We start from the raw sequence: 20,252 nt of genomic DNA, 5'->3' as shown, positions 1-20,252 counted from the left end.
GCTCATGCATAGAACGGAAAGGGCACGCTAGCTGATTTCCCGATCAGCTGGAGTGACGTCACCATAGCGCATGTGCACATCGTAGGAGGCTTTTTTAGATAGAAGATACCATTTCATGGGCACAATTGAAAGCTATGCAAAGAGCAGAGGGACACCGTAGTTGTCAGATTGTGCCCTGCTGTTGCAGGGCGGGTTTTGTGTGTGTTGCAACCCGCCCTTAGACTAGGGGGACCAGACATCCCCAGTTTCAGGGGACAGTCCCCTGATTGAGGACACTGTCCCCGGACCAAGTCTGTCCCTGGTTTTGTCCCCAGATTTGATTTAATAGGGGGCAGGGGCAATTTCAAAGACAATCAGTGCAGAATTAAAATAAAAAAAATTTAATTACACACCCCGCTCCGCCGTGGCTACTAGCATAGGGGGATTGTATTTTTTCCATTATCTGTGCCCCTTTCTGATGATCATGTGCTGGTCGGAGTGGAGGGAATATTTCTTCAGTTTCGGGCGCATGCCCATTCAGCTTCGCTCGCATGTTCTTTTGCCTTGGCTGAAATCCTGGCCAGCCACCTGCCTATCTCTTTGCCTTCCCTGGCGGAGTGATCTTCCTCCGCTCCCCATCCAGTAGTAGCCGGGGCCCAAAGAGTGAGACTTGAGAGGCTGTGAGGCACGGCGGCGACGGGCAGAGAGTCGCTGATTGTTGCCATTACTAGTAAAGAAAAAATATGTCCCGGACACAAACAAGGAGAGAAGGAGGGAGGGGAGAACTCTGGCACTTCTGCGCTCCCACCTCTGCAGGCGCCTTGGGTGCAAAGCACCCTGTGCACCCTGCCTAGGATCGGCCCTGAAAGGAGCTGTGTGTTAGTGGGAGTCCTGACTCTCCTGCTCGCCCCCTCCCCCTCAAGAGGCTTTCTCCACACCAGGGAGAAAGCTTCGCATTACTGTGTGGAGTTACAGACAGAAGAACAGGAAGTGAGGATTTCTCAGAAGAAATAAGGACATTTAAAAGCAAAATGGAAGGATGAGGTAAGTGAAGGAGGACTGCACTGAGGGAAAGGAAGCTATTTAGGGAGAAAAAAAAATTCCTTTACAACCCCTTTAATATCACTGTAAGGAACTTTCTTCTTCTTTCTCTTTTTACATTTTATGTGCAACCTCCTTCAACAGAGATGCCTTTCCTTTTGCAAAACAAATGGAATACTAAAATCAAGGAGTAAATATAGACAGTATAGTAAGCTTCTGTAGCAACGATAATGAGAGACCCTGCAGGTGACTTGGCTCGGCGCCCCACGCTGAGCTGAAAACTCCATGCAGGTCATGCAGTTCTGTTTGGGTTCTCTGAGATAGGCAGTGCTTCGGCGGGAGGCAGTAATGATGACAGATTGAGCCATTAGTGTAGCAGAGGTGTACGAAAAAGCTAACACATTCTGAGTCTCGAGCTACAGCGCTATTCTCACTGCTGCTTAATTAATGGAAGATGGAGGTTGGTGCCAATGCATTGTCTATGGAATTAAAAAAATGTGGAGTACCAGAAGATTGCAAATGTTTAAAGCTTCCTAATGAGTTTTAATGCTGCACTTGTAAATGACACAAAGTAAATATTTGTCTACAACTGTAATCCCAGGAAGCAGATCTGTACTTTTCATTGGTGGGAAATGATCTTTTATTGAGATGTCATTTCAGCCGGAACTGATATTCCAGGTGTGAGTACAGGCTGGAGAGAGGGAAGCCTCTATGAATCCATATACAGTGGACCAGATTCAGATAGAGATACGACGGCGTATCTCCTGATACGCCGTCGTATCTCTGAGTTCCGTCGGTCGGATCTATGCACCTGATTCATAGAATCAGGTTCCGCATAGATCTCCCTAAGATCCGACGGGGGTAAGTGACTTACACCGTCGGATCTTAGGCTGCAATCTCACGCTGGCCGCTAGGTAGCGCTTCCGTTTGTATACGCGAGGAATATGCAAATGAGGAGTTACGCCGATTCAGAAACGAACGACCGCCGGTGCTTTTTTTTTACGTCGTTTGCGTTCGGCTTTTTCCGGCGTATAGTTACCCCTGCTATATGCGGCGTATCCTATGTTAAGTATAGCCGTCGTTCCCGGGTCGAATTTTTAATTTTTTACGTCGTTTGCGTAAGTCGTTCGCGAATACGGGTGGACATAATTTACGTTCACGTCGAAACCAATGACGTCCTAGCGACGTCATTTGGAGCAATGCACGCTGGGAAATTTAGCGGACGGCGCATGCGCAGTTCGTTCGGCGCGGGGACACGCCTGATTTAAATTTTAGACGCCCCTAGCCACGGAATTTGAATTCCGCCAGGGGAAATTACGATACGCCGCCGCAAGTTTTGAGGTAAGTGCTTTCTGAATTAGGTACTTGCCTCAGAAACTAGCGCCGGCAGATCGTAAGTCAGATAGGTTACGTGGATGTAAAGATCCACTAACCTATCTGAATCTACCCCATAGTGTATGTTGGAGAGCTGCTATAAGATATAAATAGTATAAAACATGTTTTTTTTTTTTTACTTCTAGCCGTAGCAACTGCTGATAATATATATATATAATTTTGTATACATGCTTTAATGTTGCATCATGCGTACTTCTCATCATCGGAAGCCTGTCAGGAGCTTCATAATCAAATCATACATCTGAGAAGTAATTAAAAGCCAAGCGACTGCAACAACTCCAATTTATCAGCTAATTCCTGGAATTCTGCGGCAAAGAAGAAACGCAATGTTCTATAACATGTAATCATTTTGTTGTAATAATTATAGAGCTCTAATGAACATTAATCCTATGACAACGAATCCTAATTACGCAGCCCGCTAGATGGAAAGTTCCAATAGCACAACACAGAGCGTGCCTTATAGACATAAAGCTATGTATATTTTGTATATACAATAGTACTTCTACAGGATATATACAGAGGGTAAAGCTGTCAGTAGCAGATCCTTTAACCACTTAAGACCCGGACCATTATGCAGGTAAAGGACCAGGCCCCTTTTTGCGATTCGGCACTGCGTCACTTTAACTGACAATTGCGCGGTCGTGCGACGTGGCTCCCAAACAAAATTGGCGTCCTTTTTTTCCCACAAATAGAGCTTTCTTTTGGTGGTATTTGATCACCTCTGCGGGGGGGTTTTTTTTGCGCTATAAACAAAAATAGAGTGACAATTTTGAAAAAAATGCAATATTTTTTACTTTTTGCTATAATAAATATCCCCAAAAAAGATATAAAAAAACAATATTTTTTCCTCAGTTTAGGCCGATACGTAAACCCCCAAAATTATTCATAAAATTCATAAAAATGCAATAAAACTATCCCCTATTTTGTAAACACTATAAATTTTGCGCAAACCAATCGATAAACGCTTATTGCGATTTGTTTTTACCAAAAATAGGTAGAAGAATACGTATCGGCCTAAATTGAGGAAAAATAATGTTTTGTTTATATATTTTTGGGGGATATTTATTACAGCAAAAAGGAAAAAATATTGAGCTAGATTCAGAGAACACTTACGCTGGCGTATCTACAGATACGCAGCGTAAGTGAACAGATGTGCCGTCGTATCTATGCGCCCTATTCCCTATACTAGATACGCCTGAATTCTGGTCTCATCCGACTAACGTAAGTCTCCTACGCCGTCGTATCTTAGGCGCATATTTACGCTGGCTGCTAGGGGTGCTTCCGTAGATTTACGCGTTGAATATGCAAATGACCTAGATACGCCGATTCACGCACGTACTTGCGCCCGTCGCTGTAATCTACGCCGTTTACGTAAGGCGTACGTCCGTCGTAAAGTTATCCCTGCTATATGAGGCACAGCTAATGTTAAGGTATGGACGTCGGAACAAGCGTCAAATTTTACATCGTTTACGAGCCTATGACGTGAATGGGGCTGTGCGTAGGTTGCGTTCACGTAATAGGCATTGAGGCGTCGTATGTTTGGGCGTATATTCGACGTGATTCTAAGCATGCGCGCGCATGTGTCGTTTTGATCGGCCACTCATTTACATGGGGTCACGGTTAATTTAAATGAAGCACGCCCACTACCTGCCTACTTTGAATTAGGCGGGCTTCCGCCCGGCCTATTTACACTACGCCGGAGCAACGTACGGCGCGAGTCCTTTGAGAATACTGTTCTGGGCTCCCTGTTTTACGTCGGCGTAGCGCATATGAGATGCGCCCAGGTACGTGAATCTAGGTCATAGAATTTTTTTCAAAATTGTTGCTCTATTTTTGTTTATAGCGCAAAAAATAAAAACCGCAGAGGTGATCATATATCACCAAAAGAAAGCTCTATTTGTGGGAAAAAAAGGACGCCAATTTTGTTTGGGAGCCACGTCGCATGACCGCGCAATTGTCAGTTAAAGCGACGCAGTGCCGAATCGCAAAAACTGGACGGGTCCTTTACCTGCATTTTGGTCCGGGTCTTAAGTGGTTAAATACCACCAAAAGAAAGCTCTATTTGTGGGGAAAAAGGACGTCTTTTGTTTAGGTACCACATCGCACGAATGCGCAATTGTCAATTACAGCGGCGCAGTGCCGTATCGCAAAAAAAAAAATGGCCTGGTCCTTTGGAAGCCAAATCCTCCGGGGCTGAAGTGGCTAAACCGCATGTCATGTGAGCTATGACTAAGCGCTGATACCCCAGTGCGAAACGCGTCAGCTATCCACCCCACTGTCTGCTGTGACTTGTAGTGCTGTTTCCGTTTTTTACCATTTTAAGAATTTCGTGGAAGTGCTGCTGTCCAGTCTTTTCTCCGGTCTTCGCATGTCATGTGACGGTGTGATTAGAAAAATGTTTGCATGCATTTGATCACTGACAAGTAAAATGCACCCAAAAAAAAAGCCTAAAACGTACTTTAACCTCCTGAGCGGTGTTCCCGAGTCTGACTCGGGGTTAGATTTTTGTGCTAGGATCGGTAACCCCGAGTCAGACTCGGGCTCGCCTCGCTGGATCCACAGGCATGGTTTACTTACCTTGTCCCTGGATCCAGCGATGCCACCGAGCTGTGTGAGCGAGCAGGACCTCGCTCGATTCACACAGTGTCCTCCTGTGCCGCCGATCTCCGTTCCCTGCGACGTTACGACGCACGGGGACGGAGAACGGCGCCAAATTCAAAAACCTAAACAAACACATTACATACAGTATACTGTAATCTTATAGATTACAGTACTGTATGTAAAAAATACACACCCCCCCCCCTTGTCCCTAGTGGTCTGTCCAGTGTCCTACATGTACTTTTATATAATAAAAACTGTTCTTTCTGACTGCAAACTGTAGATTGTCCATAGCAACCAAAAGTGTCCCTTTATGTCAAAAATAGTTTTAGATCAGCTAGAAAACAGCGATAATAAATTATAATCACTTGCAGAATTGTGCGATAGCGATTTGTGGGGAAATTCCTCATAAAAAAATAAAAGTAATGACAGCGACAATTCTGCAACTGAGCAAATTTCAGTGATTTTGAGTTGATTACATTATTGAATAATTTTTATTATAATTATATTATTATTTGTTATAATTATTTATAATTATTTATTATATTATAATTTATAATTTTGTTTTTAAAAAAAAAATCATACCCGGGATGCCTATTAGAATCTTGTTTGGTCAGATTTAAGTGAGTTATTTTTAAAAATTACAGACCTACAATATAAAACGCCAAATTTCCTTGCAAATAATGGTACCGCTTTCAGCATGTTTTTTCTGAAAGAATCATACCGCCAGGGAGGTTAATGGGCACCCGCTGAGCGCACAAATATTTACCAGCATTGCCCCGAGCCTGGAAGTCGAGGCCTTTCTTATATTAATGACATTTCAGAATTGGATTTCTGTGTTCTGCCTCTTCTAGGACACTGTGCGGCTGAATAGCTGAAGAGCACCACTTAGTTCGATTTAAGGTTGCTGGTAATTGTGAAAGTTCTGAGCGATGCAAAAGACTGGTGAGTGCAAAGAAATGTAGATGAACATTAAGAAATGTCAATGCAAGAAAAAAAAACAAACCCGAGCAATCTGGAGCTGAGAGCGGCTGAATGCGATTGCACAATTATCTGTAAAATCTTCTGCTTATTCTCTGAAGTACAGCGAGGAGGAAAGTGCGGTCATGTCTGCATCTCCTAAAATGGAATAATCTGCAACTCACGTTGTCGGGGAAAGGACTGCGCTAAGTGCTTGCGGTGTGCTGCTTCACTTCCACCTTATCATGCCCTAGATCTGGAATGTGTCTCATCTGGAGCAATAAACAGCCCAAAAGATAACATTTTGCAAAGATTTGCCCAAACACCCGGCGTGTAAGGTCCTCCGCCAGCATATTTTATTTCCTTGGCACCGACTTAAAGGGACACTAAGGCCCCTTTCACACTGGGGCGTTTTTCAGGCGCTTTAGCGTTAAAAAAAAGCGCCTGAAAGAAGCTGCATCTGCAATCCCAATGTGAAAGCCAAATAGCCAGATTCAGAAAGACTGGCTTAACTTTGAGGCGGCGTAGCGTATCACATATACGCTACGCCGCCGCAAGTCAGAGAGGCAAGTGCTGTATTCACAAAGCACTTGCCTCCTAAGTTACGGCGGCGTAGCGTAAATGGGCCGGCCTAAGCGCGCCTAATTCAAATGAGGAACAGGGGGGCGTGTTTTATGTTAATGACTCGTGACCCGACGTGATTGACGTTTTTAACGAACGGCGCATGCCCCGTCCGTGGACGTATCCCAGTGCGCATGCGTCGGATAGAATGCCTAAGATACGTCGAACACTGCCTACGATGTGAACGTAACTTACGCACAGCCCTATTCGCGTACGACTTACGCAAACGACGTAAAAAGATAGGCTTGTTCCGACGTCCATACCTTGCATGGGCTGCGCCACCTAGGGAGCAGCTTTATCTTTACGCCGGCGTATCTCTTACGTAAACGGCGTAACTAATTGCGACGGACGCACGTACGTTCGTGAATCGGCGTATCTTGCTCATTTGCATATTCGATGCGGAAAACAACGGAAGCGCCACCTAGCGGCCAGCGTAAATATGCACCCAAAGATACGATGGCGTAGGAGACTTACGCCGCTGGTATCTTAGCCTAATTTAAGCGTATCTGGTTTCCAGAATACGCTTAAATTTACGACGGCGTAGATTCAGAGTTACGACGGCGTATCTGCTGATACGCCGCCGTAACTCTCTCTGAATCCGGCTAAAAGTGTTTTCACACTGAGGCGCTGCGCTGGAAGGGCGTCAAAAAAAGTCCTGCAAGCAGCTTCTTTGCAGCGCTTTAGGAGCGTTGAATACACCGCTCCTAAAGCCCACTTCCCACAGGGGGCTTTTTTTAACGCAAAAGCACCTGAAAAAACGCCCCAGTGTGAAAGGGGTCTCAGCGACGCTTTGCCAGCGTTTTTCGGGCGCTGGCAGTGTGAAAGGGGTCTAAAGGACCGCGGGACCCGCGGACCCGATCGCCGCTGGATTCCCGCGATCGGTCCCCGGAGCTGAAGAACAGGGAGAGCCGTGTGTAAACACAGCTTCCCAGTTCTTCACTGTGGCGGCGTCATCGATCGTGTGTTCCCTTTTATAGGGAATCACAATCGATGACGTCACACCTACAGCCACACCCCCCTACAGTTAGAAACACAAATGAGGTCACACATAACCCCTTCAGCGCCCCCTTGTGGTTAACTCCCAAACTGCAATTGTCATTTTCACAGTAAACAATGCATTTTAAATGCATTTTTTGCTGTGAAAATGACAATGGTCCCAAAAATGTGTCAAAATTGTCCGAAGTGTCCGCCATAATGTCGCGGTCACGAGAAAAATCGCTGATCGCCGCCATTAGTAGTAAAAAATGTTTTTTTTTTATAAAAATGCAATAAAACTATCCCCTATTTTATAAACGCTATAAATTTCGCGCAAACCAATCGATAAACGCTTATTGCAATTTTTTTTACCAAAAGTAGGTAGATAAATATGCATCGGCCTAAACTGAGGGAAAAAAAACGTTTTTTTATATATTTTTGGGGGATATTTATTATAGCAAAAAGTAAAAAATATTGAATTTTTTTCAAAATTGTCGCTCTATTTTATAGCGCAAAAAATAAAAACCGCAGAGGTGATCAAATACCACCAAAAGAAAGCTCTATTTGTGGAAAAAAAAGGACGCCAATTTTGTTTGGGAGCCACGTCGCACGACCGCGCAATTGTCTGTTAAAGCGACGCAGTGCTGAATCGCAAAACCTTTGCCGGGTCCTTTAGCTGCATTTTGGTCCGGGGCTTAAATGGTTAACTGACAATTGCGCGGTCGTGCGACGTGTTTTCCAAACAAAATTTACGTCCTTTTTTTTCCAACAAATAGAACTTTCTTTTGGTGGTATTTGATCATCTTTGCTGTTTTTATTTTTTGCACTATAAACAAAAAAACCAACAACTTTGAAAAAAATACGATATTTTATACTTTTTGCTATAATAAATATCCCCCCCCCCCCCCAAAAAAAATGTCTTCATCAGTTTAGGTTGATATATATTCTTCTTCATATTTTTGGTAAAAAAAAAAAAATCGCAATAAGTGTATATTGATTGGTTTGCGCAAAGGTTATAGCGTCTACAAAATAGGGGATAGATTTATGGCATTTTTTATATTATTATTTTTTTTTTACTAGTATTGGCGGTGATTTTAGCACTCTGCTGGGATTGCAGGTTCTGGATGTGCGGCTTACCAGAGCTCCCAGCAGGCTTGAGACAGGAGCACACCGTGACCACAGGCGCTAGGAAGAGCCGGAGTCAGCAACGAGCGGGCGATAAGGTACCGGAAAAACTAAAATAAACAAAATCACCCACGCTGAATAAACTAGTGCCTATGTGTACTTATCTTGTTGCTGCTGTTCATGACAAATGTCAAAATATGTAAAAATGCAAACCACAGCGCAAACAAACCCAAAGCGCAATACAAATGACTAAAGTGCAAGTGCTGTGCATTTTTCAAACAGAATAAAATGAATACATGTAAAATAAATCTGAAAGAGTCGACGCGTCGACGCATTTCATCCCTCCCACAGAGTGAGTGATCACCGACTCTTTTCATTCATGACTGTCACTGAGCATTACACTTTTTAAATATAAATACCCCTGTAATACACAAGCTTAATGTATTCTAGTAAAGTTAGTCTGTAAACTAAGGTCTGTTTTGTTAGGTTGTTACAGCATTTAGACACTTTATAAAATAGAAATTGACTGGGGCCATCTTAAGTGTGGGCATCATGAAGCCAGACTGTATGACTTCCTGGATTTCAGCCTTGCAAATCTCGCACATGCTCAGTGCTGCACAAGCAGTGTCAGATCAGGTTTCAGCACCTGTGCTGTCAAAGTCACATGATTCTTTGAGACTGGGGAATGCACAGACTCCTGGAAAGTTACACCCACTACATTCCCAGGAGTCTGTGCGGTGTAGGTTAGGAAGCTTAAGCACCTATGTGCAGGAAGTGGGAAGATTAACTATTCTGCCTAGCAACAACACTTTGAAAGCATCTAAAAAAAAAAAAAAAATTTCGTAAAGGACTAATAAATATATATATATATTTATTACAATTTTATTTTTTTACAATTTTTCTTTGTTTCGTTTTTTTTTTGTTATCCTTTTTTTTTTTTTACATAATGCTTTTTTTGGGGGGTGGGGGAGTGGACGGTGTCAGTGTTTTTTTTCCTTTATTATTTTTACAATTTAAACTTTTCAATATTTACTTATTACAATTCTTTATATATATATATATATATATATATATATATATATATATATATATATATATATATATATATATATATATATATATATATATATATAAGAATTGTAATAAATAAATATTGAAAAGTTTAAATTGTAAATATAACATAAAAAAAACACTGACACCGTCCACTCCCCCACCCCCCAAAAAAAGCATTATGTAAAATGGGGCCCCCATGCAATTTTGCTCTCCACCTGCTCTGAGAAATACAAAAAGTATCGGCTAGACTTACAATCAGTTTCTTGTATCAGATCAGGCAGTGATTGGGATTGGTTGCCAGAGGTTACAGCATATCATTACCACTTACTAATTAGTTGCTAGAGGTTACAGCACATGATTTCTTCTTGTTGATTGGTTGCTAGAGATTACTGTACAGTAATACTGCTCACTGATTGGTTGCTAGAGGTTACAACACATCATCTCCTCACTGCAGAGGGGCATGATATACATATGAACGCCGCCACTCTCAGCTATTTACATATGAATGCCGCTGCTATTTACATAAGAGTTCTGGTGTTATTTACATATGAATGACGGTTATTTACATGTAAACACAGGGTCTGCAGGTGAGTCCTCTGTACACAACAATAGGGCAGAGTTGGGCAGCATTAGTAGCAGCACTTCACACCTGAGATATCAGGACACAGCACAGGACTAAAACTTCAAGGGACAAGGGAATTTAAACTGGGATAGTTGGCAAGTATGAGGCAGCTGCTTTGGGCCCCACAACAATGACAGGGCCCAAGGCAGCTTCCCCTTTTGCTCTGCCTTAAAGCGAAGGTTCACCCTCAAACTGAACTTTCTATCTAACATTTCTGCAGCCTTAATAAATGCCTGTAGCGTTGTAATTTTTTTCAAGATCTGTACCCTTACCTGTATTCAGCCTCACTTCCGGGTCTTCTTCCCTGCGGGGAGTGGGCGTGTCGCTCCTTTTCCCCGACAACTCGAGGCGTAATGGGAGCTGTGCGCAAGGTCTCCTGGGAGTGACGTTTCAACACTCACAGGAGACCATCCAAAATAGCTAGGCGTGTATTCTCGCGCTAGCTCGAGTGTCACGTGACACGGAATCCAGGAAGTGTTTGCTTGTGGGCTTCAAAATGCCCACAAGCAAGATGGAAAAGCCCAGGACTAGTTTTTATAACTTATTCTTTTTGACGAAAACGGAACAGACGGACGAGCGGCTAGCAAGTGAATAGTACCGTGTTATATAGATTACAAAGCATTGCAGATTTTCAAAAAAAATGCAGAACCCGCGGAACCTCCGCCTTAAAGACAGTCCTGCTCGGCGAGTACTTGGAAAAAGTATTGGTACTTGTGGTTTTAAAAAAGTGGTATCAGGACAACCCATGTTTCTACAGGTAAGCTTTATTATAAGGTAGGTACAAGTCACCAAGCTGTATTTACTACCACTTTAAGGCTCCATTCACACCTCGGCGTATTGTCGCCTGTAGCGCGACGCTATTGCAGCCTGCAATACACTGGAGGGGTGATTTTACATTGTCGGCTATGGAGATGGTTCACATCTCCACGCCGAACGCCGAAACGCCTGAAGCTCAAAACAAGTCCCGGACCTTTTTTTCAGGCGGCTTTCGGCGTTCGGCCATAGCTGACAATGTTGATCACTCCTGTGTATGTTACCGCAGCGTATTTTACCGCGTTTTGTCGCGGCAAATCGCGGGACAAAACGACGCAATTTGTTGCGGCAAATCGCAGTAAAATACGCCGCGTTCAGGTGTGAATGCAGCCTAAGATTTTCTCTCAGCACGCTGCAGTATAACTTGTCATAATAACCCTCTATCTTTTATATTTATATGTTTGCGGTGTTTGTAGGACGTTTGGCTTGGAAGACATTGTACAAAACACACACATTGTTGAAAACTCCCCTATTAGGAGATCTTTGCTTTGGCCTCACCATTCGAAGGTTAAACAAATCAATATCCCAAGGTAAATATTTTTATTAGCGGGTTGTAAACAAACATGTCAGCGCCGAGCTTTGAAGAAACAAATGATGTTCCGCACACAAACCCCGAGAATCGGCTTTAGAAAAGTCCGGATTCCTTTTCAACATAAAAGCTTTAATCAGCGATGACAGTTCAGGCAAAGCCGACACGGGCCGGGCCCCGTCTGCAGGTGAGGATGTTGTAACCCCCTCCTGTTCATTTATAATTCATATCAGAGGACGGTAATGACACCGCCAGTTCTCTAAATTCACACTTTCATCTCTTACAGGTGGGACGCCTAACACTTCTTTGTGAGTTACAGCGCCGCGGTTTATCAGACATCAGAGAGTATAGGGGGGGGGGGCGCCGCACCGAGTTCTAGAATGTAGGTCAATGGAAAAGCGAAGAACTGCAGCACCGTCGCCTTGTAGCACCGGGGGCCTGGGTCTGATGCCCACCAGATACACTGGGATAGATTCAGATAGAATCGTCTATCTTTATGCCCCGGCGTAACGTATCTCAGATACGTTACGCCGCCGTAATTTAGGGCGCAAGTTCTGTATTCAGAAACAATTTGCGCCCTTAGTTACGGCGGCGTAACGTATTTGTGTCGGCGTAAGCCCACCTAATTCAAATGTGGATGATGTGGGCGTGTTTTATGTATATTAACTGTGACCCCGCGCATGCTCGAAATTCCGCCGCAAATTGTCATTGCTTTCTACGTGAACGTAAATTACGTCCAGCCCTATATACGCAAACGACGTAAAATTTTCAAAACTCGACGCGGGAACGACGGCCATACTTAACATAGGATACGCCTCATATAGCAGGGGTAACTATATGCCGAAAAAAGCCTTACGGAAACGACGTAAAAACCCCAGTAGTGATTAAAGACCACCGAAAGAAAGCTCTATTTGTGTGAAAAAAATAATAAAAAAAATGTCATTTGGGTACAGTGATGCATGACTGCGCAATTGTCATTCAAAGTGTGACAGCGCTGAAAGCTGAAAATTGGCCTGGGCAGGAAGGGGGGTTTAAATGCCCAGTAGGCATAAGTGGTTAACAAATCAACTCCATAGCTTTGCCATGCCGCCCCCACTCACTTTAATTCGCTGGGCGAAGGCCTTGGGTGGCGGTGGCCTGGCCGCCGTTCGGTATTCCTGGCAGATGTCATTCCGCATGTGGCTTCGAAAGTGTCCATGAAAGCCGCTGGGGAACTGAAAGAAAGAAGTGACGACAATTAGTTGATTTGCTGGCCAAAAGGGAATCTGTAAACATTGGGAAATGCCCGCGTGGAAATACAAAGGGGGGAAGCTGCCATTTTCTCAGTTGCAGGTGTTTCGTCAGATTTGGCGACCCGTCAGAATTGGTAACGGAAGTGACGCTCCGTCGCCGCCATCTTGCTACACCCCGCACTCCTCCATAGTAAGGATACTCTGAGAAGGGGGAAAGCGGACATCTTGTTACACCCACCGGAGTTTTCTATTTTACACTTATTTTTAACAGGAAAGTAAGTTTATATAGTGATATATATCTGACTGGTTAGATATTGAATTTTAACCACTTGTCATCCGTCTGCCGAGGAAGACCCTGTTGTTCTGGGCGGACGTCATATGACGTCGCGTCTTTACAAGCCACTAGGAGGTGCACGCGCGCCGCGTCACTGGGAACCCGATGCGAGTGTCCTGCGGCCGCGATGGCCCCCTGGGCACCCGCGATTGCCCACTAACTGAGCAGGACCGTCGATCTGTGTGTGTAAACCAGGCATGTCCAAAGTCAGGCCCGGGGGCCAAATGCGGCCCTCGTTTCATTTTAATGTGGCCCCACTGGTAATTTGGATATATATATCTGTTTTGTAGCCCCCAATGAATCTACGAGTGCCGGGCATTCAGAGGCTGCATTCATGTCAATGGTGGGGCTGCATTAATTGCAATGGTGAGGCTGCATTCATGGTACTTGTGAGGCTGCATTCATGGCAATGGCAATGGCCGATAAATACAGTGGCCCAGATTCAGGTAGATCGGGGCAATATTTGCGTGGGCAAAGAGCAAAGATTTTTCTCTGCGCCCACGCAAATATTTCGTTTTGCCCGCGATTCACGGAGCATTAGCTCCGTAAATTGCGCGGGCGCAATGCTAATTAGCCCTGCGTAAGGGCGCCTAATGTAAATGATCCCGCCGGGGGCGGGAATCATTTAAATTAGGCGCGCTCCCGCGCCGAGCGAACAGCGCATGCTCCGTCGGGAAACTTTCCCGACGTGCATTGCGGCAAATGACGTCGCAAGGACGTCATTTGCTTCTAAGTGAACGTGAATGGCGTCCAGCGCCATTCACGAATCACTTAAGTAACCGACGTGAAATTTAAATTTCACGAGCGGGAAGCGCAGCTATACTTTAGCATTGGCTGCCCCTGCTATTAGCAGGAGCAACCTTGCGCTAAAGTTGCCGTACGGAAACTCCGTACCTTGCGTGCCCAGGGCCCGCGCAACTTTTGTGAATCGGTGGTAGTATGCAATTTGCATACTATACGCCGATCCCAATGGCCGCGCCCCCTAGCGGCCAACGCAAGAATGCAGCCTGAGATGTGAAGGCATAAGGAGGCTTATGTCTGTCATATCCTAGGCTGCAGTCGGTGTAACGAGGTTCCTGAATCAGGAGCACTCGTTACACCGGAGCAAGTAAGCCCTTGCGCCGCGCAACCTATGGTTGCGCGGGCGCAAGTGCTTCTTGAATCTGGCCCAGTATATCCAAATAAAATGCCCAAGCTCATCTTTAGACTCTTCAACACACACAGCCACAAAGGAAAGACAATTCTTGTTGGGCAGTGTATTAGTTTATTTGCATTTAATTTTAATGATTCAAAGAATGTCAGGCAAAATGGTCGGCCCTCACGCATGTTCACTTCATCAAATCTGGCCCTCTTTGAAAAAAGTTTGGACACCCCTGGTGTAAACACACAGATCCATGTCCTGTCAGGGAGAGGAGACCGATGGTGTGTCCCTTGTACATAGGGACAACCATCGGTTACCTCCCCCAGTCACTCCCCCCACAGTAAGAATCACTCCCTAGGGAATGCATTAACCCCTTGATCGCCCCCCTAGTGTTAACCCCTTCCCTGCCAGTCACATTTATACAGTAATCAATGCATTTTTATAGCAGGGATCGCTATCGATACACCTGTAAGGGGCCCAAAGGTCCCCTTATAGGGGCTGTGTAAGGGGCCCCAAAATTTGTGATGGCTGCCCTGGGAAAGCAGTCCTTATTTTAAGACCATTGTTTACATGGAGATTATTTAATTTTGCGCAATGCTGCATCTATCAAAAAATAAAAAATAAATAGAATACATTGGAATTGTATTTCAATAGATACTTCTGAATCATCTGAATAAAGCATTGTTATTTCTATTTTATTCTACAGTCAACATTGAGCCACTGGAATTACACCATGAATTATGAATCATAAACTCCTTTGGGAATTAAAGCAGCGACTTGCGGTATACCGGGGAGCGGGGGAGGGGTTCTAATAATACTTTTGTAAAACATTAATGAACGATGGTTGCCCAGAGGCTTCAAGCTGTTTGCTTCCTCAGACATGAAGCGGCTCGCAGGGACGATCAGAAGGGCGAATTCGGTTTTACGGCGAAAAATATGGTTTTGTCTGGAAGCCGGGGGCAGGAAATCAGACGTTACAATCTGATGTCGTAATTAACCACTTGCTTACTGGGCACATATACCCCCTTCCTGCCCAGGTGACATTTCAGCTTCCGGCACTGCGTCGCTTTAACTGACAATTGCGCGGTCGTGCGACATGGCTCCCAAACAAAATTGTCGTCCTTTTTCCCCCACAAATAGAGCTTTCTTTTGGTGGTATTTGATCACCTCTGCGCTTTTTATTTTTTGCGCTATAAACAAAAAAAGAGCGACAATTTTGAAAAAAAAAAATTATATTTTTTACTTGTTGCTATAATAAATAGCCCAATTTTTTTTTCTCAGTCTAGGCCGATACGTATTCTTCTACATACTTTTGGTAAAAAAAATCGCAATAAGCGACTGGTTTGCGCAAAAGTTATAGCGCCTACAAAATAGGGGACAGAATTTTTTTTATTATTATTATTTTTTTACTAGTAATGGCGGCGATCTGCGATTTTTATTGGGACTGTGACATTATGGCGGCCACATCTGACACTTTTGACACATTTTTGGCACCATTCACATTTATACAGCGATCAGTGCTATAAATATGCACTAATTACTGTATAAATGTGACTGGCAGGGAAGGGGTTAACACTAGGGGGTGAGGAAGGGGTTAAATGTGTACCCTGCATAGTGTTTCTAACTGTGGGGGAGGGGGACTGACTGGGGGAGGTGACCGATCTGTGTCCCTATGTACAAGAGACACAGATCGGTCTCCTCTCCCTGACAGGACGTGGATCTGTGTTTACACCTCATCATTACACACACAGATCCACGTCCTTGTCTCTGTAACCGCCGATCGCGGGTGCCTGGCGGACATCGCGGCCGCTAGGCACGCGCATCGGCATCCCAGTGGCGCGGAGGCCGTAAAAAGACGGCGGGTCAGAGATTTAGAACCACCCTGCGGCCGTACAAAGTCGTATGGCCGTCAGGAAGTGGTTAAACTAGATGTATTATTTGGAAACGCGGGAACAGGAGACGTTAAAACGACGTCAGACGTGCTGAAGGCTGCACCTATATTTAACCCCTCGGCGCCAACCGCTGATATATATACCTCAGTGGCGGGTGGTGCTCAATAATATTTTGGGAGATTCAAGGCCATCCCCCTCCCCCCGGAAAGGGACATGAATGCAGGGGGAGCACCAGCAACACCCCCACCCCCGCCTGCGGGAGAGGGATGGGCGGTAATGCGGAAGGACCTCATCAAAGTGGGACCAAAGAAGTGCAGGGACCGCTTTGTAGTCGCTGCGACTTGAAGTCGCACACATATGAACGGCACTCATTGGAAATCATGGGGTACGGCTTGTCATGCGACTTCGCAGGCCCAAGTCACAGGACAAGTTGCACAAGTGGAAACGGAGCCTAATTCGCTAATGTCACAAGTGGGTGGGTTCCTGCGCCCCGAGCCCAACCTTTTTTGAAGCCAATTAGAGCCTCTGGGCCGGATTCAGAAAGATGAGCGCACCTTTCTTCCGGCGTACGTTACGCCGCTGTAACTTTGGGCGCAAGTTCTGTATTCAGAAAGAACTTGCGCCCTTAGTTACGGCGGCGTAACGTATGTGTTGCGGCGTAAGGCCGCCTAATTTCAAATGGGGATGTTGGGGGCGTGTTGTATTTAAATTTAACTTGACCCCCGCTTTTTTGACGTTTTTTTTGAACGGCGCATGCGCCGTCCGTAAAATATCCCAGTGTGCATTGCACCAAATTACGTTGCAAGGACGTATTGGATTTGACGTGAATGTTAATGACGTACAGCCGTATTCGCGAAAACACCCAGTGTGAAAGGGGCATAAGAAAAAAATATATTGTTTTTCTTTTAGCCGCTTTCTTTTAACCGATATACCTCGGCAAAATGGCACGGCTGGACTCAAGGGCGTACATGTCCCCTTTAAGATCCTAGCCGTGGGCTGCCGGCGGCGCGCTCGCGACCCGGTCCTCTTTTCCGTGACCGTCCCCGTGGTACAGCGGACCGATCGCCACCGGTGTCCCGCGATCGGGTCACAGAGAGGAAGAACGGGGAGAGGTGAGTGTAAAGAAACCTCTCCCCGTGCTTCCTAGTTAGCCTGACACTGATCGTCTGTTCCCTGTCATAGGGAACGACGATCAGTGAAGTCACACGCCCAGCTATACCCACCCCCCCCCCCCCCACACAGTAAGAATCACTCCCTTAGGGCACACTTAACCCCTACAGCGCCCCCTCCTGGTTAACCCCTTCACTGCCAGTGTCATTTTCACAGTAACCAGTGCATTTTTATAGCACTGTTCGCTGTAAAAATGACAATGGTCCCAAAATAGTGTCAAAAGTGTCCGGTGTTACTAGTAATGTCGCTGATCGCCGACATTACTAGTAAAAAAAAAATATTAATAAAAATGCAATAAAACTATCCCCTATTTGGTAGACGCTATGGCCCAGATCCACGTACCTCGGCGCATCTTTAAGTCCGGCGTAGTGTAGCTTAGATACACTACGCCGCCGTAACTTACAGCGTATTTTCCATATCCACAAAGAATTTGCGCCGTAAGTTACGGCGGCGTAGTGTAACTGTGTCGGCGTAAGGGCGTGCAATTCAAATGGATAAGATGTGGGCGTGTTGTATGGTAATTCCTATTGACCCCACGTAAATGAAAAAATGCGCCGTCCGTGGGGGTATCCCAGTGCGCATGCTTGAAATCACACCGCAAATAGTCAATGCTTTCGACGTGAAAGTAAATTTACTCAAAGCCCTATTCACGAACGTTTTACGCAAACGACGTACGCGATGGATAATTCGATGCTGGCCCGACGTCCATACTTAACATTGCGTACGCCTCATAGAGCAGGGGTAACGTTATGCCGAAAAAAGCCTTACGTAAACGGCGTAAAAAAATGCGCCGGGCGGACGTACGTTTGTGGATTGGCGTATCTAGCTAATTTGCATACTCGACGCGGAAATCGACGGAGGCGCCACCTACCGGCCAGCGTAAATATGCACCTTAGATCCGACGGCGTACTAAGACGTACGCCAGTCGGATCTAGCCCAGCTTCAGGAGTATCTTGTTTTGTGGATACAAAACAAAGATACGCCGGAGCATCCTAGAAGTTACGTGGCGTATCAATAGATACGCCAGCGTTAACTGCTTCGTGGATCCGGGCCTATACATTTTGTGCAAACCAATCAATAAATGATTATTGCGATTTTTTTTACCAAAAATATGTATAAGAATACGTATCGGCCTAAACTGAGGGGAAAAAAAATGTAATATCATTTTTGGGGGATATTTATTATAGAAAAAAGTAAAAAATATAGAATTTTTTTCAAAACTGTCGCTCTATTTTTGTTTATAGCGCAAAAAATCAAAACCGCAGAGGTGATCAAATACCACCGAAAGAAAGCTCCATTTGTGGGGAAAAAAAGGACGCCAATTTTGTTTTTGGAGCCACGTCGCACGACCGCGCAATTGTCAAGTTAAAGCGACGCAGTGCCGAATTTAGCTGCATAATGGCCCGGGTCTTAAAGCGGGAGTTCACCCATTTAAAAAAAAAAAAAAAATCTCCCCTTAGCTTCCTGCTCGTTCGGTCTAGGGGAATCGGCTATTTATATTAAAATAGGTGCAGTACTTACCCGTTTTCGAGCTGTATCTTCTTCCGTCGCTTCCGGGTATGGGTCTTCGGGAGCGGGCGTTCCTTCTTGATTGACATTCTTCCGAGAGGCTTCCGACGGTCGCATCCATCGCGTCACTCGTAGCCGAAAGAAGCCGAACGTCGGTGCGGCTCTATACTGCGCCTGCGCACCGACGTTCGGCTTCTTTCGGAAAATCGTGACGCGATGGATGCGACCGTCGGAAGCCTCTCGGAAACCTGTCAATCAAGAAGGACCGCCCATTCCCGAAGCCCATACCCGGAAGCGACGGAGAGGATGCGTCTCGTAAACGGGTAAGTACTGCACCTATTTTAAAATAAATTGCCGATTCCCCTAGTAATAACGAGCAGGAAGCGAAGGGGGAAAAGTGCCCTCTAAGGGTGAACCCCCGCTTTAAGTGGTTAATCTTTGGTCTTTTTATGATTTATTTAGCAAAAAAGAAAAAAAAAACAGTAAAAAAGAGCTCTATCTGTCTCAAAAAAAATTATAAAAATTTAATTTGGTTACAGTGTTGCATGACCGCGCAATTGTCATTCAAGGTGTGACAGCGCTGAAATCTGAAAATTGACCTGGGCAGGAAGGGAGGGCGGGGCGAGAGTGCCCGGTATTGAAGTGGTTAATGATGCCAAAACTTCCTCTGCTGCACCCCCTTCTCCCACAAATAATAAAAGGATAACGACATAACACAATTCTTCGGAAAGATATTCTAAGTGGGGGGGCCACTGTGTCTAAAAACGAGTGTCACAGAGAATTCTTTATGATAAGAAGAAGGAATGCCCTTACCCAGGATCCTGTAACGGTGACTGGCATCACTTCCTTCCAGAACCCGCATACAAATCCTTTAATTTCACGTGTGTGTGTGAGAGATCCAGGCAAAGTTCATGTATATTTTCTGTCTCTTGCACTGTTAATAGGTTGCCACGGTGCTGTTGACATGGTTGCCAAGTGACCGGAAGTAAAGGCTGTGAGCGGCGACCGAATTCCATCCTGCAACACAATCGCTGATACAATTGTAAACACACAGAGAATCATTTAACAAACCTAAAAATAAACCTAAACCTAAAAATAAAAAAAAAGTATACTTTATTTAGTAACATTACCAAAAAATAAATAAAAATAACTTATTTCAGGTCATGTATTAAAAACAAACATAAAAAACCCACTAAACCAAAAAAAACAAAAAAAAAACGTTCAAGTTGTCCCAAGTTGTGCTCAACCTGGTCTCTGGCTTCG

At 44.9% G+C, this 20,252-nt stretch overlaps 1 protein-coding gene across 1 annotated transcript in view; it reads right to left on the bottom strand.

Annotated features, from left to right (window-relative positions):
- The window catches only part of C7H3orf84 (chromosome 7 C3orf84 homolog), a 30,057-nt gene extending 10,104 nt beyond the window's left edge, over positions 1-19,953 (bottom strand). The window contains exons 1-2 of the mRNA XM_040358592.1: positions 19,803-19,953; positions 12,812-12,925 (exon numbers count right to left, since the gene is read on the bottom strand). Of these exons, the coding sequence (XP_040214526.1) occupies positions 12,812-12,925; positions 19,803-19,829 (141 nt within the window). The 5' untranslated portion in view covers positions 19,830-19,953. The remainder of the gene's footprint in view (positions 1-12,811; positions 12,926-19,802) is intronic.
- Between the last annotated feature and the right edge of the window lie 299 nt (positions 19,954-20,252).

The sequence above is a fragment of the Rana temporaria genome, chromosome 7, assembly GCF_905171775.1.
Source record: "Rana temporaria chromosome 7, aRanTem1.1, whole genome shotgun sequence".
Lineage (NCBI taxonomy): Eukaryota > Metazoa > Chordata > Amphibia > Anura > Ranidae > Rana > Rana temporaria.
Note: the sequence above shows the minus strand (reverse complement) of the source record. Positions and strands in the feature narration are given on the sequence as shown.